Source organism: Phaseolus vulgaris, chromosome 2, assembly GCF_051622355.1.
Source record: "Phaseolus vulgaris cultivar YP4 chromosome 2, ASM5162235v1, whole genome shotgun sequence".
NCBI lineage: Eukaryota > Viridiplantae > Streptophyta > Magnoliopsida > Fabales > Fabaceae > Phaseolus > Phaseolus vulgaris.
Genome location: NC_143499.1, coordinates 23271399 through 23288502, shown reverse-complemented (window position 1 = coordinate 23288502; position 17104 = coordinate 23271399). Strand labels below are relative to the sequence as shown.

Below are 17104 nucleotides of genomic sequence, written 5' to 3'. Positions count from 1 at the left end.
TTACGGGATTGACATTAATTGTGTTGCTTTGTAGGGCCGCATTCTAGACGCTTTTGTTGGGAAATTCAGTACTTTCAAACGGACAATTCCCCAGGTTACTTGGGTCAATTTATAGTTCCATGTCATGTCTAACTATTTCCTCATTATAATTGTGTATCTGCAGTTTAATTATTATGGAGAATTGATGGTAACCTTTCTTGGGGCTGGTCACAATTGTTTTCTTGGAGTACAACACATTTCTAAATACACACGTGATGCCCTAATATTTTTCTGGTCTGCTTGTGCTATTGCAGAAACCAGGACTCTTTTTTTGGCTTTGTTTGGCTGCAATTTTCATTAGAATAAGCTTTTTTGGGATTTTTGATGTGAAGTCTTCCCTAATCATCTGGTTTAGTTCCTCCAGATTAAATTTAAAGATTTTGTTGTGGTAAAGAATCCAAAATTCTAGGGGCATGGCTTTGCCTTAGTAGCTCTCTGGTGTCTAGGCTGGCAAGGGATGCTGGATTTTTCAGGGGAACTTAATATTTGGGAGATGGTTGTTTTTTCAGCTTGTCTGTGTTGTTTTGCTCTTGATATTTGTTAAAACATTGTTTTGTTGCAAGGCTATACTTTGTTACATGTTAAAAAGGGGCATCCTAACTCAAAGGTTTTAATTAAACTTTGAAGCATATCAAGTTAGGAGAAGTATTTAAAGAAGGCACAAAATTTGAAGGGATAATGAATAGGGCATTGGAAGCTGTTGACTTGTGCTAGGTGATTGTCATTATTGAATGGTGTGTGGTAGTGATCTGTCCTGGTGGTGGTGAGGCTAAAATGTATTGGTTAGTATGATGGGTAATAACAGGAAGAGAGGTGAGGGGATGGTTGGTGGCAAATTGTGAGAGGGATATGGAGGTAACCCTCTTCTGGTGCTTGTGGTGTTTCAGTATTCCCCTTTTCATTTATTTTCACTGCCCATGTCAACTTCCCATCTGCAACGAACCCAATAACTAAGCCTTAGATTTCAAAGAGACTAGAAAACAGACAATGGAGAAAAAAAGTAACAGTTATGTGATGTAAATTGAATGCAAACACAAAAAAAGAGAAAAAACTCATTCCGAAGGTCTCTCTCAGTTCCCCCTTTTACAACAAAGCTATTGATTATTTTCTAATTGCAAACAATTTTGCATGATTCTTCTTTTAGACTTTACTCCTGTCCTACTATTCCTGCTCCTTTACTCTAACTGTCTATCTAATTCTTAACAGTTCATAACCCCTATCCAAGTCTGTGTCTATTCTTGAACTGCTTTATCTTTTTTATTCTTCTGTCCTGGGTCACCATCGAAGAGTGATGTCTTTTGATGTCAGCCGTGGAGAAGTGATTTTAGGTGTTTTCCATCAGTGCAAGTGTTCTCTGCCTTTTTGATTTGTATAATTTTGCCTATTTATAAGTTTTGTTATATCACCTGATGTGGTTTGAAGTTGTTCTGCAAACATTTCCTTTGTACAATCAATTTATAGCAACCTATGCTGGTTCTGACAAAGGAGCTTTGCTTTTGATTTTAGGATCTGATGGAGAGTTCGGTTACCACCTGAGCAAGGCTCAGGTGGCTGATCAGTAATCTCTAATTAGTCTCACAATGTTTACAATTTATTGTGTTTTAGTTCTATTAATTTGTATCTGCGGGTTATTGTTGCCACATTTCTTCATAATCTTTGAGTAATATGATTTATTGCTATTTTTTTATAGCTTTTGGAGGAAGGTGAGGAAGGAAAGGATCGTGCTACCTTGAGATCAAAGCTTGAACTCCCTGTGCAGGTTGTTATAAAAGTTCTGTTTGCAATTCCCTTTCTAGCTATATAATGACACTTAGATGTTTATCTTCACATTTAGTATGGTGTCAGATTGTCATGATTTGCATTGTTTTGTACTATGTAATTTTCTGGAAGGAAACAAAGAAATATTACTCACCAGGATAGAAAGTAAAATAAATTAGGATGGTTAACAATTATCTGTCTTGAATTACTTTTGAAATAAGTGAGGAAAACTGCTTATTCTTTTTTTTCAATTATAAGTGAATATTGGGGGATATAAATGAGAGAAGCTGCTAATTCTTGTTTATAAGAGCTGAGGGTATGATGCTTAAAATATACTTTCAGCTCTCTAATCTTGCGGGATATTTAATAAACAACATCAATTAAGCATTTTCAGTTTTTCACTCTAGGTGGGGTTGTATCATATGACTAAATTCCTCTAATATTTTGTGCTAAAGTTTTATTTGGTCTTCTATTAGAATATTTCCCTTTTATGAACCCTCTTTATTGTTACTTCTATGGATGTTCTTCATCTTGGGATCACTGAACTCTTTATCTTATACAACAATTGTGCATGTGACAAATAGGGAAGGGGGGGAATAAAGGAGAACTGAAGAATCATACTGTTAAATTAGGAGGAAGTAAACACATGACTTTTTTGTGAGAACCATTTCGGTTATTTTCTCTATTGGGAACGAGGTTATTTTTTTAATTAATTAGAAGCATTCTGATAGTAAGTTGGACATTTTGGTAGATGACCACATGCTATTGCTGTATTGAATAAAATTGATTTTGCTTTTGGTCATGACATTTTTGATGTTACAATTACTATTGATTTGGGACCAAGTTCGTGGACCAGTTCATTGAGCCCCACTGACCTTGCAGATAATGGGCCCATTTTTGAAACATACTTATGATCATAAAAAAATTGAGTCCAATTTCAGACTTAACGAATTTAATCCGTAGGTTTAGGAATTGGTCCGCAAACTTACTCTTTCCCCTAGTTTCCTAAAACCTAGCCTACCTAACTACCTCACACAAATCTCATGTCACTCTCATCTCACTTCTCTGTTTGCGACTCAGATTGTGCACAACACATGTGCGCACCCATGACCATGACTCAATTGCCTCTCGTCCCTTCTGATTTTGTTCCCTGCCTTGCGCCGCTCCTCTTGCTGCCACCTTTGCCTTACCTATCTCATGCCACAACCTCCCTTGTGCTATTGCCTCCCTCTTGATGTTGCCTTCCATTGCTGTCTCTGCCATCACTCGTCTCCTGTCCTTTCTTTGTCCTGCTGCTTCTGCTGCTGATATGTATGGAGTTGTTTATTGATTGTTAAACTTTTTTTTTGTGAGATTGGACTTCTCGGAATAGATTTGGTTTGCCATTGGTGTTGATTTTTTTCTATTATTGGGCTTGTGGACTGGTCACATGATTTTCTGGAGCATGTACGGACTCAAGAATAAAGCCATTTATTTTGAAGACTAGATATATTGGATCTGATTAAAACGGGCTTCGCAGATAGGCCTTAAACAAGCTAGGTCAGTTTGTTTTCCTGCCACTAGTACTAATTGATTTGATCATGTCTACAACTTCTACTAACTCATGTGCTGTTTGGCAACATAATGAACTACCCAAACAAATTTTAGAAGTGTATTTTAAAAGAAATAACGAGGGGAGTGATGGTTGTCGGTTAGCTGTCAAACTAAAATGATTTCAATGGAGACTGTCCAACACCAAAGGGATGATAGTATAGATAAGATTAGATGACCTCAAGTCGTCTCAGTGAAATCAATAAATTAGTGTTTAGTATCTATCTGCAAGAAATAAAAGTTAGCAATAACAATAAATTTAAAAGGGGGTTGAGATTGTTGTGCAGAAAAATCGAGTAGAGATTACAGAACAGTAAAAGGAAGGAGGTTGACTCTCAAGCTTTTCCAACAATGAATTCTTCATTAGTTGATAAATATATTATTCATTCATTCATCTAAACATAATTGAATTGAGCAAACATGCATCAACCAAAGACAAACGAATCTCATTAGTGAAACATCCCGTCCACTAATTTATTCAGTACCTTACTCGTCTCCATGCGTTTAATCATAAGGTTTTCAGTCTTATATCTCTTAAATCATGCGTCCAAGAGATTGTTTACAAAAGTAAACAAGAGTCTAATTAAAGACAAAATTGAATTATCAACATGTGTTCAAAAGCAATTCCTAGAACAACAATTAAACTTAGAAAAAGACTAGACCCCAAAATAGCAATTAAACTTAGAAAAGACTAGACATTTTAGCGCAATCAGATATTGCAGAACAAAACTTTAATTGCACAAAACGTCAAAATTCATTGTGAAGTTACAAGAGAATCATTCCAAAAGAGTTTAGCCTTCCATGTGGAGGCAAAATGAAAAGATTACAAAGAAGAAAATCTATGAGAAATACCTAATGCTTTGTTTTTTGAACGCCTCTGTGAAGCTTGAATATTTCTCCTTGAAGCTTGTATCTTTTTATAAGTTTTTCTTCTCCAAGGATCTCGCAAATATATTTCTGTTCAGATTTTGTTCATAGTTTCTAACTTTCCAGAATTCTTGGAGTCCAGTTCTAGTTTTATTGCGAACTATGTTTCTTCATATGTTCTAGAAGATTTGCTTCCAGTTCTATCTTTGAGATATTGTAGATTTTGAACTCACATATTCAGCTCTCTCACAATGGTAGAAACTTCCTTTAGACCGTCTACTCTAAAAATAGAATTAACGAGAATAATAGTTAAGGCCCAAATAAACCCAATTAGATGAATCTCGCAATTAAAGCTTTAAAGTGTGAATAAAATTATGCTTATCAAGGAGATTTGTGGGTGTTGGGTTGTTGTCAGGTTTAAATAACCCACTAGTATAAATAACCCTTTTGGTAAAGGAGGAGTGGTGTCTTTTGTTTTGTGTAATCAATTGGAAATTCGAGTGTGAAAGGAGAGTGCTCCTTTGTGTTGGATATCCCATGTCAGCTAGATATATGACCAAATTTTAGCATACAAGTGGGTGAGAACTTCAACTTGTAACTCTGTTTTGTGTGGTTAAGTTAGACTTAAAGTATAAGATGACACTAGAATCTATCATAATGAGGATTTTTGGCCCTATTGTACCACATGCTTTTCGATCATTCACAAGTATCTAGTCCTATGCTCTAGACGTACAATCACTGACATGAATAGGTGTGTTGGAGATCTCACATTGATTATATATATGAGTAAAATATAGTATATAAGTGAGTACAAAACTTACCGCACAAGCTGGTTTTGTCAGGTTTAGTTACACTTAAAATTCAATTTCTTAGACTTTGGTTACACTTGTGTGCATTTAATTTTGTCACTAAACATAGTAAATCATTATTTCTATCCAATTTCTCCCTTTTGGTTCTTAAAAATAATTAATTCTTTGGTTTGTAGAAAGAACCTAACACCTGATATTTTTTTTCCGAATATAATCATTTAATAGAATAATTAATTTTCATTATAAATGTGCACACTACTTTTTTGTGTGCATCCTTTCTACTTTTTATGGTTTTATGAACTGTATATATTGAAATTTTAGTTTTTCCCTTTTGCTCAAGCGACTGTTTTTTTCTTGATTTGTAGTTTCTTTTCACATTTCTTTTGCTTTCTTCCAACTTTAAAAGACCAGGGTTCAATTTCTCCCTCCTTTTGGTTCTTGTATGGTTCTTAAAAATAATTAATCATTTGGTTTGTAGAAAGAACCTAACACCTGATGATTTTTTTTCCCGAATATAATTATATATTAGAATAATTAATTTTCATTATAAATGTGCATTACTAGTTTTTGTGTGCATCCTAGTTTGTGTTGCATCCTTTCTACTTTTGATGGTTTTATGAACCGTATATATATTGAAATTTTAGTTTTTCCAGTTTGCTCAAGTACCTGTTTTTTTCTTGATTTGTAGTTTCTTTCACATTTCTTTTGCTTTCTTCCAACTTTAAAAGGTCGGGGTACAATGCCATGCATGTTATCCTTAATTCTTTCCTATATAATAGGGAAAGTTACTGTTCCACTCTGTTTTTAGACAATATGCTATCCACTTGCTTTCTCTTTACTATGGAACCGTTTTCTGTAATATAAAAAACACTTAATACTATTGAACTCTAGGGAAGAGAGAAACATTGAAATGAAACCGTGTGTTTATGAGACAGCACAAATGCTTTATTTATATGGAGAATGAAATCAATACAGTAAATAGAGAAGATTTGATATCCTCTAATAACAAAGATTTAATACAAGAATAAATAAAAAACTTTCTAATGATACATATATAATGTAGATATTCTTGATTATATAGAATCAAATCCTTCTTTCTTTCATTTTAACACCCCCTTCAGGCTGGAGCATATAGGTCATATGTGCCTAGCTTGCGGAATGTCAGCCAATTATTCATTAGAGTTGACAAATCTAGTTGTGATATGTCTCCAGACCCCAGCTTTTCTTATTAGGTATAACAGTAGTAACTGTTATTAGGTATAACAGTATCAACTGTATATAACAGTCTTAACTGTTTACATTTACTTTGTATTACTACTGCACTGGGTACTATTAATACCCAGCCTTCCCTGTACATCATGCACTGAATCATATAATAAAGATTACTCATTCTCTATCTTTCTTCTCTCAATCAAATTACAATACATTATTGTTTTTAATTATGGTTACATCTATGTGTTGAGTTAAAATACTATTGCTATTGATGTTATTTTTAATTACGGTTAGATATATGTCTTTTGCTCTGTGTGTGATTTTGTTCTATTTTCTTTGCAGGCAGTTTTGGCTTTGCAGGTTCCTGTAGAACATTCGAAGGAAGTAAATGATTGCAAACATTTGATAAAGACATTAGTGATGGGTAATTTATATCCTTAAACCTTATGTTGTGCGTAAGGGTGATCATGGTTTGGGCTGAGTAAGGTTTCACAAAATGAATTCCAATGTGATTTAATCTTAACTGGGTTGGATTAGATCTATGCTGTTAAATTTTTTCAACTAACCTGACCCAAATCAACTTGATTAAATGGTTGGAATCTGATCAAGTAATTGGATTGTCTATATTTTATTTATTTATTTATTATGTTTTAGTTATTAAAATTAAATATTAGAGAAAATCAAAATGTTGATAAAATTCGGTGTTATAAATATATTTGTATATTTTCTTAAGTTTTATAATCATTAATAATAAATCCAAATAAAATAGATAAAATAAAACTAATATTGTGCGTTATTTGGATTTGAGACTGAATGATCGTGTACCTAATTTGGTAGATGGTCCTGTCAAGCTCTTTTTAATCCATTTTAAAACGAATATTAAAATGAACCCGTGTTTCTCTAGTTTGGATTGGTTTTGGTCAGATTTACTGATTGAATTGGGTCTATTGTCAACCCTAGTAGTTTGTTATCTTTATTTTCTAGTAGTGCCATACGTTCATTTAATTTCATTACTTTTGCAACCTTATTTTATGACTGATAAAGTTACACATTTTTATTATAAGTTTACATTTTTAAAACTTCTTTTTACAACTTTCAGGAATGAAGACCATAATATGGAGTATCACCCATGCACATTCCCCTAGGCCTCAGGTAATGAAAATAATTTCTGCCTGTGGATTTTATCCCATCGCCGCTTATGATGTGTATTATTTCTTAAATATGAATTTTCCCTGTCCATGGATAATTACAGACTCTTGTTTCGCCATCTTCCAATCTATCGCCACCTCAAGCATTAAGGGGCATGAGAGAAGATGAGGTACTACAGATAGGCTTAACTTGAACATCTGTGTTTTTAGGCTTAATGGCAAAGTTGACATAAGAATCTTGTGTAGGTGTGCAAAGCTTCTGGTGTTTTAAAAAGTGGTGTTCATTGCTTAGCTCTTTTCAAGGAGAAGGACGAGGAGAGGGAAATGCTGCATCTCTTCTCGCAGATTTTGGCCATCATGGAACCTCGAGATCTTATGGATATGTTCTCTCTGTGTATGCCCGAGCTTTTTGAGTGTATGATATCCAACACTCAACTTGTCCATATATTCTCTACCCTTCTAGCAGCCCCAAAAGTGTACCGGCCATTTGCGGATGTGCTTGTTAATTTTCTTGTGAGCGGCAAACTTGATGCCTTGAAGCAACCAGATTCACCAGCAGCAAAATTGGCTTTGCATCTCTTTCGATTTATATTTGGTGCTGTTACCAAAGCACCGGCTGATTTTGAACGGATTTTGCAGCCTCATGCTCCTGTTATAATGGAATTTTGCATGAAAAATGCTACTGAAGTAGAAAAACCTCTTGGCTACATGCAGTTGCTTCGTACAATGTTCAAGGCACTTTCAGGGTGCAAATATGAACTTTTGCTCCGTGACTTGGTGCCCATGTTGCAGCCTTGCCTCAATATGCTGCTAGCTATGTTGGAAGGGCCAACTGCAGAAGATATGAGAGATCTTTTATTGGAGCTCTGCTTGACCTTACCTGCACGTTTAAGCTCTCTGTTACCATACCTTTCTCGTCTTATGAAGCCTTTGGTATTATGTCTCAAGGGAAGTGATGAATTAGTGAGTCTTGGTCTAAGAACCCTTGAGTTTTGGGTTGACAGTTTAAATCCTGATTTCCTTGAACCCATTATGGCCAGTGTTATGTCGGAGGTGATTCTTGCCTTGTGGTCTCACTTAAGACCAGCTCCCTATCCCTGGGGTGCAAAAGCATTGCAGCTTCTTGGCAAGTTAGGAGGCCGAAACAGACGATTTCTTAAAGAGCCTCTGGCACTTGAGTGTAAGGAGAATCCTGAGCATGGGCTTCGCCTGATTTTGACATTTGAGCCTGCAACTCCATTCTTGGTGCCGCTTGATCGATGCATAAATCTTGCTGTGGAAGCTGTAATGAACAAAAACTGTGGCATGGATGCTTTCTATCGGAAGCAAGCTCTAAAATTTCTTCGGGTGTGCCTGTCATCTCAGCTCAATTTGCCTGGAAGTGTTGCTGATGATGGATCTACGTCCAAGCAACTATCTGCACTGTTAGTTTCTACAGTTGATCAAACATCACGCAGGTCTGAGTTAATGGATGTCAAGGTTAGTTTGTTATTGTTCAAGTACACCTAATTCCTTTAAAAATTGGTGCTGACACTTTCGATTAATCTGTGTAACTAAATACTCTTAGTTCACTGTATTCATGAATCTCTCGTCCATGACGATCTAATTAAATTATAAAAAAATCTGCTGCTGTTGATTGCCGTTATTTTTTTTTTTCTCCTTCACATTATACTTATTTAAGTGTGGTTACCTTTGGAACTATCTACTTCAATTGGTCTCTTATCCTCTCCGATATATACTGAGAGTACTTACATAAGTTAGATGGGTCTATACATAGTATAATGTTTTTGCAATAATAAGTAATTGGTCTGTTATCCTCTCAAATATTTTACTGAGTACTTACATTAGTTAGATGGGTATGTACTGTGGAATATTATTTCAGCAAAATTATATGACACTTCATTTTCAGGCCGACTTAGGAGTAAAGACAAAGACCCAACTTATGGCTGAGAAGTCTGTTTTTAAGATTCTTTTGATGACTGTCATTGCTGCCAATGGTGAGACAGATCTCACAGATCCCACCGATGATTTTGTTGTCAATATATGTCGTCATTTTGCAGTGGTATTTCACATCGATTCTTCATCCAGCAATGTATCAGTAGCAGCACTTGGGGGTTCATCACTCTCAAATAATGTTCATGTTGGTTCTAGGCTAAAAAGCAATGCTTGTTCAAATTTGAAGGAGCTGGATCCTCTAATATTCTTGGATGCTTTAGTTGAAATACTAGCAGATGAAAACAGGCTCCATGCCAAAGCTGCTCTTGGGGCTTTAAATGTGTTTGCAGAAACACTTGTATTTCTAGCTCGTTCAAAACATACTGACTTCATAATGTCTAGAGGGCCAGGTACACCTATGATTGTCTCTAGTCCATCAATGAATCCTGTATATTCTCCACCCCCTAGTGTTCGTGTTCCTGTATTTGAACAACTGTTGCCTCGCCTTCTTCATTGTTGCTATGGGCTTACCTGGCAAGCTCAAATGGGTGGAGTCATGGGACTTGGTGCTTTGGTTGGAAAGGTCACTGTTGAGACTCTTTGCCTTTTTCAAGTAAGAATTGTGCGTGGTCTAATATATGTTCTTAAAAAGCTACCCATATATGCTAGCAAGGAGCAGGAGGAGACAAGTCAAGTGCTCACTCAAGTTCTTCGAGTGGTAAATAATGTTGATGAAGCTAATAGTGAGGCACGAAAGCAGAGCTTTCAAGGAGTTGTTGATTTTCTTGCTCAAGAGTTGTTCAACCAGAATGCATCTATCACTGTGAGAAAGAATGTACAATCATGCTTGGCACTTTTAGCTAGCAGGACTGGTAGTGAGGTGTCAGAATTACTAGAGCAATTATATCAGCCTTTTCTCCAGCCTCTAATTGTGCGATCCTTAAAGTTGAAGACTGTTGATCAACAGGTACATGTTCTTTTGCTGATGATGGTCTATTTGATCTTTCTTTTAGCTTTTCTCTTTTTACCACTTTATTATATCTTCTGTAGGTTGGAACAGTTACAGCATTGAATTTCTGTCTAGCATTGAGGCCACCTCTTCTCAAGTTGACACCAGAGTTAGTTAATTTCCTGCAAGAAGCCTTGCAAATAGCAGAATCTGATGACAATGCCTGGGTTGCTAAGTTTATCAATCCCAAAGTGATGACATCGTTGACTAAACTTCGTACTGCTTGCATTGAGTTGCTTTGTACAACAATGGCATGGGCTGATTTTAAAACTCCAAATCACTCTGAGTTGCGTGCCAAGATTATTTCAATGTTTTTCAAGTCTTTAACCTGTCGAACTCCAGAAATTGTTGCTGTTGCAAAAGAGGGCCTGCGGCAGGTACAGTTAGTTTTTATGATATATAATTTATACTAGAGTTGCAAAAGAGGGCCTGTGCCACATGACGGAGAATTATTGGAAACATTTGTGTGAATTTTTGCTTTAGTTTTGCATGCATGCTATTAGTATTAGTTGACCTAGAATAATTTTTTAACCTCATTTACATCTTGATCACCCTGTTACCTAGGTTATTAATCAAAGGATGCCCAAAGAACTTTTACAAAGCAGCCTTAGGCCTATATTGGTGAATTTGGCGCACACAAAAAATCTTAGCATGCCTCTTCTGCTTGGTCTTGCTCGCCTGCTTGAACTGTTATCGAACTGGTTCAATGTTACTTTGGGTGGAAAACTTCTAGAGCATCTAAAAAGGTGGCTGGAGCCTGAGAAGTTGGCTCAAAGTCAGAAGTCATGGAAGTCTGGTGAAGAACCAAAGATTGCTGCAGGTTTTACATCTATGGTTTAACCTATTTAATGCAAGTGTATCTAATTCATCTTCCATAGATTGTACTTGTGCTGATATGTCTTCTCTATTGTTGTAGCTATAATTGAGCTTTTTCACTTGCTTCCTCCTGCTGCCTCGAAGTTCCTTGATGAACTTGTAACCTTGACTATTGATTTGGAAGGAGCTCTACCCCCAGGACTAGTATATAGTGAAATCAATAGTCCATATCGCCTTCCACTTACAAAGTTTTTAAATAGATATGCATCCCTTGCAGTTGATTATTTTCTTGCTCGATTAAGTGAACCAAAGTATTTCAGGCGGTAAGTTTTAGATTGCAGAACTTTAATTATATACCTGCTAAGGTCGAATGCTTACATTGTTTCTTTTTGTTGTTTACTGTAAATTTAGTTTCATGTATATAATTCGTTCAGAAGCTGGTCAACCATTAAGAGATGAACTTGCAAAATCACCTCAAAAGATACTTGCAAGCGCATTCTCTGAATTTATTCCCAAATCTGATGTGACAATGACTCCTGCATCCACAAGTACACATACTAGTTTATTAGGTGAAGAAAGTGTTGCACCATCAACTGATGCTTCTAATCCACCTGCTCCTTCTACCAGTGCAACATCTGACGCTTACTTTCAGGGATTAGCACTTATAAAAACCCTGGTCAAATTAATCCCTGGTTGGTTACAAAGTAATCGTAGTGTGTTTGATACGTTGGTACTTGTTTGGAAGTCACCTGCAAGAATATCCCGGTTGCAAAAAGAGCAGGAGCTGAACCTAGTGCAAGTAAGTATAAAATGTTGTTAGTATTGTATCATCATTATTGATTGTGGATTTTTTTATTGAGTTCCTGTTTCTATTATTCAATGATTGCATGAATTCAATTTCATGCATATAAAGATATTTAACAGTTTTAATTGTGTTTCTGTTCTTTGCTTCTTATCTCATCAGTTTTTGTCTTAAGTTAATTGTAAAGAATAATAGGTGGATGGGCTTTGGATTCTCATATGTTTGAGCCAATCTGTTTGCTGACATCTTCAGCATTGCAGATGATGGTCATGCAAGTACCATTTTATTTGACAATTAACAATAAGACTTATGATACAAGAAGTAAAACGGCCTAGAAAAGGGAATGATTAATTAGTCATATTTAGCCTTAAAAACTCATCCTTTTGATGCTATTTTCTGTCAATTAACTTGTCTGTTTCAGGCACTAACTTTCAAAGCTGTTTTTAAGCAATCTATCAACCCTTGGCATTGCTTTATGGTTTAAGCATATTGGAGAAGTTGCCACTTCATTGCAGTCTACTTTTAGTTAACTTTTGTATACTAAACGTTTGCTGCCTTGACCAAATTGTTTGTATTGATTTATTGGTTTCTTTACTAGATATCTTCACTTCGGACTTCATGAGGAATATTTAAAGATTCATGGTCATATTTTTTTGTTGCATCTCCACCACTCTCCAATTTTTTTTTTTCTTGGTTTGTCTAATCAATCATTTTATATTTTTAGATAGTTTTTTAACTGCACATTCATTAATTTGACCTGTCTTTTAAGTGGCTGGTTAACTTGTTTTCATGGTCATTATGATATCGCAGGTTAAAGAAAGCAAATGGCTTGTCAAATGCTTCCTTAATTATTTGAGACATGACAAAAACGAAGTGAACGTGCTCTTTGATATACTTACCATATTCTTATTTCATAGTCGGATTGACTATACATTCCTGAAGGAGTTTTACATTATTGAGGTAGTTCATAGTTGGATTTGAATTTTTTTTTAATATCTGGGTTCCTTGTATTTAAATTGTGTTGACTTTTAGGTTGCAGAAGGTTATCCTCCAGGCATGAAAAAGGCTCTTTTATTGCATTTTCTCAGCCTTTTCCAATCAAAACAACTTGGTCACGACCATTTGGTGACTGTGATGCAAATGCTCATTCTTCCAATGCTTGCACATGCCTTTCAAAACGGTCAAAGTTGGGAAGTCGTTGATCCTGGAATTATAAAAACAATTGTTGATAAACTTCTTGATCCTCCAGAGGAGGTATGTTCTTATCATGTTTAATTTCTCATTTGGTCTTTTGTTGAAATCTTCATGATTCAGTTTTTGTTATACAGCTTTGTAAGGTCTTCTGTCTCACAATGCATCGTGTCCCTCTTCTAGGTTTCTGCTGAGTATGATGAGCCTTTAAGAATAGAACTACTGCAGCTTGCCACCTTGCTTCTTAAATATCTTCAGAATGATCTGGTCCATCATAGGAAGGAACTGATAAAATTTGGGTGGAATCATCTTAAGCGTGAAGACACAGCAAGCAAACAATGGGCATTTGTGAATGTTTGCCATTTCTTGGAGGCATATCAAGCCCCAGAAAAAATAATACTCCAGGTATGAAAACATTAACTTCTTCTGAATGTTCCTTACTCATAGTATCTTGTAAACATGAGCAGGTAGGTAACTGAAAGTAAATGTGAGAAAGTGGTGAAAGTTCAAGAGAACGGAGAGACAGATTCCAATTTGTATTGGGAGAATTATTTATCTGAAAATTACTATAATTGTAGATACATGCTGAGAACACCTATTTGTAGAGATCCAAACAGGATTCCTATAGCAAAGTTAGTTATAGATGTGTGGCTGTTACAATGTAATTTAAATTAACATCTGTGTAACTAAAATAACAACCAAGGTAGTCAAATCAAGATCTTACTCAAGATCCTACAAAATTTATGAAATTCATGTAAACGCACACAATCATTTTATCTCACCCAAAACTCATAATTGAACTTCAATTCAACATGACAAACAAAACCAATACAATTAGCATATAAAACAAGAAGTCAATCCTAGTTACATAATAGTAAACCAATAGCTTCATCCTATTTCCAAATAGGAATTCTATCCTAGTTACAAAACAAAAAGCTTTCTATAGCAATTAATCTGGCTAGTTAAAGTCATAATCGCCATAGAGGCCTTCAACTCCATTTCTAGTTGCATCTCCTTGACCATTTGAATCAGTAATGTCTAAATCATGATGTAAAGTTTCATCCTCCTCAACTTGGATGGGAATTATGTTTTCATCCAAACCCAAGTTGTGTACATGCAAACCTGATGCTTCATTTGCTCATGCTCATCTTCCATGATCCACTCATCATCTATGAACAGTCATCAATATTAATTTGAATTGATTTTATTGTTTACTTCTCCTTAGCTAATCTTGAATTAGCCATAACAAAAGCAACATTATTGTGCTTTGCTTTAGCCTATTGCTTCTCTCTCAGTGGACTTAAACAAATGATAAGCAAGTAGTAGACTAACAATTCTATGCTCACTTCTTGAGTTGCTACATGTCAAGCTCAATACATGTATGACAAGTTTTTGGATTTATGAATGCTCATCACCATAAGATTTGCATCGATTTGCTTATGTATTTAAATTAATTGGCCTTGTAGTCCAGGGACAACCAAAATATGTGACTTGTTTTCAAAATCGTCAATTTAAACATCAATCAAAATTTGTTTGTCCTCTCATCCTTCACCATTCTTGTTAGACATTTCATTAGACCTCGTTGCATTTCCAAATTAGCTTTAAATCCTGGATAGTAATGCCTTTGAGGGTAAAGAAAATAGCATGTAGCATGCAAAGGCCTGTGATGGTCCACATAGGGAAATAGCAAATAGATAACCAAAAATATATCAGAGTTAGTTTTATGTTTTCAGTTTCAAAATCAATAAACAAATATATAGATACCTTTTCTTGACCATGAAAACCTTTCGTATCTTCTTCATAACTTGACCCATTTTTGTAAATGAACTCCCTACACCCTGAACTGTTTTTCCATCCTTTTTTCAAACAAACCTACTAGACTTCCATTTCTTACTAGTTAACTTTCTTATTAAAGCTCCCTTGTTCTCATGAAGACACCCTAATGTCAAGTAAGATGTGGCAAAGCGAATAATACCTAATCTCACTAAATCTCTTCATGTGAAATGTTGTAATAGATAATTTAGAGACGTTCTTGAATAGATAAAGATTTTAATTGTTTTACCTTTTAATTGTCTCCACATTAATTGGGATCTTCTCTTCTCATAATCCTCCAACATTATGCCAAGACAATGTGCAACACAAGGTGTCCAAAATAACCATTTCCTCTTTGCCATCAACATTTGACTAGAAAATTTATAATTTGCTGCATTATCTACCACATCTTGAACAACATTCATCTCTTCAACAATGCTCTCCATCATCTCAAAAACTTTTTCTACCATTTTGGAAGCAAATGCATCTATGAACTTCAAAAACATGTCTTCCTTTGGGTTGTTCACTAGAAGGTGTATTATTGTCCTTATTTTCTTATCAGTCCAACCATCGTGCATCCTGTTTCTTTCCATTAATCCCTATGTGCTTGTAAAACAAGTGATGTATTTTTCACTTACTCCAAATATTGGACTCATCTCATGACATGATGGAGGTTTAAAGACCAAATCAAACATAGAACTAAATTCTTTACTCTTTGCTACATCGAATTCCATTGTTTTTACCTTCTGATAGTATTTACATTGAAGTTTCCTAGTATCCCCACCAATTGAAATACAATGCCTTCAAGCTATATAACTCCTATTTCCAGAACCCTTTTTAGAGAAATGGGTACCAAAGAGTTTGAATTGGATTTGAAGTCATTTTAATGAATGGGAAAAAAAATCTAACAAGGTTAAGTAATTAGCGGCGCAGTGGTAATAAACAAAGAGGGAGGACAGATGGAATGGAATCAAAGTGAGTAGAGAATCATGACATGACAGTTTTAGTCAGTGGGGTGCTTAGGTTTACATGATGCATTTGGGCAGTGTGGTAAGCAGGATTAAGTTTTTGGGCTTAGGTTTTCGGTTAAAAATCAGGTCATGCAACCCAACCTACGAGGAGCTGCACGAGAGGTGCTGCAAGGACTGCCATGATGAGTAGGGCTGTAAAAGGCACTGTCAGGCTGCGAGCAGGATAAGAGAGGTGACATGAGGAGCTCAGCTGTGAGGAAAGTTGAGGCAGCAAGTACAGCCATGAGGACCGTTGCTCCCATGCTTGTAATATCGCTGCCCCCATAAGTTGCAATCTACAACGGCTATCCAAAGCAATCCACCAAAATTACAACCTTGAGGAGACGTGAGATTGGAGAGGGAGGAGATCATAGACACATTATGCTCCAAAGCTCAATTTTGACTACTTGATAACAACTCTTTAACAGCTTTCATTCTAACAGAATTTGTTACCATTAATGCATCTTAAGTACAACAACTTTGTATGCAAAATACTCACAAGTAGCTGTCAACTAAGTGATTTTATGAAATATTTTTTTCATGGAAATGAAGTCTGCTGAATCACATGGGAATACATTCTATAGTTTTTTAATTTCAATGCCTAGTGTAAAGTGTAACTGTGAAGCCAGAGCTTGCACCTGTAAATGGAAAATATGGCTTTCTTTCAAGGTGGTATAGTGTTTGACTGCCTTCTTTCAAAATATGGTTTATCTGTTTACACCATTTCTAGATAGTAGACATTTGTACTTGAGTCCTTTTAGATTTTAACATGTTTGACTTGTGTCTTTCATGTTTTTTTCTTGAAGGAACTACTTTGTGGCTGTATTCATCTCCAATTTTCTTTCCCTTTTATGCGTTTTATGGATTTGACATGGAAGCTGGATGGAGATAACTTCTGTGTTTTAAGATTACATGCGTGGTTTTAAAGAGCTTTCAAGTTGAAACCCGATGCATCTAGATTTAACTTCTTACTGAGCCTAGCTAACGAAAAGTTGTTTGCTCTATCTGAAATATGAATGTGCTTTTAGATACTCTGTTATTGTGTATCCAACTGAATCTCGCATGAAAATATATGGCTTAATTACTTTTTTGGTCTTGTTATTTAT

General features: G+C 35.6%; 1 protein-coding gene across 2 annotated transcripts in view; it reads left to right on the top strand.

Annotated features, from left to right (window-relative positions):
* Positions 1 to 17104, top strand: part of LOC137810968 (Phosphatidylinositol 3- and 4-kinase family protein with FAT domain-containing protein) — a 34561-nt gene that overhangs the window by 6942 nt on the left and 10515 nt on the right. For both annotated transcript variants that reach the window (XM_068612487.2, XM_068612486.2), the window contains exons 8-21: positions 35 to 94; positions 1730 to 1798; positions 6618 to 6699; positions 7375 to 7427; positions 7528 to 7593; positions 7670 to 8902; positions 9333 to 10325; positions 10409 to 10744; positions 10932 to 11187; positions 11284 to 11506; positions 11595 to 11982; positions 12796 to 12945; positions 13018 to 13239; positions 13360 to 13581. In XM_068612487.2, the coding sequence (XP_068468588.1) occupies positions 35 to 94; positions 1730 to 1798; positions 6618 to 6699; positions 7375 to 7427; positions 7528 to 7593; positions 7670 to 8902; positions 9333 to 10325; positions 10409 to 10744; positions 10932 to 11187; positions 11284 to 11506; positions 11595 to 11982; positions 12796 to 12945; positions 13018 to 13239; positions 13360 to 13581 (4353 nt within the window). The remainder of the gene's footprint in view (positions 1 to 34; positions 95 to 1729; positions 1799 to 6617; positions 6700 to 7374; positions 7428 to 7527; positions 7594 to 7669; positions 8903 to 9332; positions 10326 to 10408; positions 10745 to 10931; positions 11188 to 11283; positions 11507 to 11594; positions 11983 to 12795; positions 12946 to 13017; positions 13240 to 13359; positions 13582 to 17104) is intronic.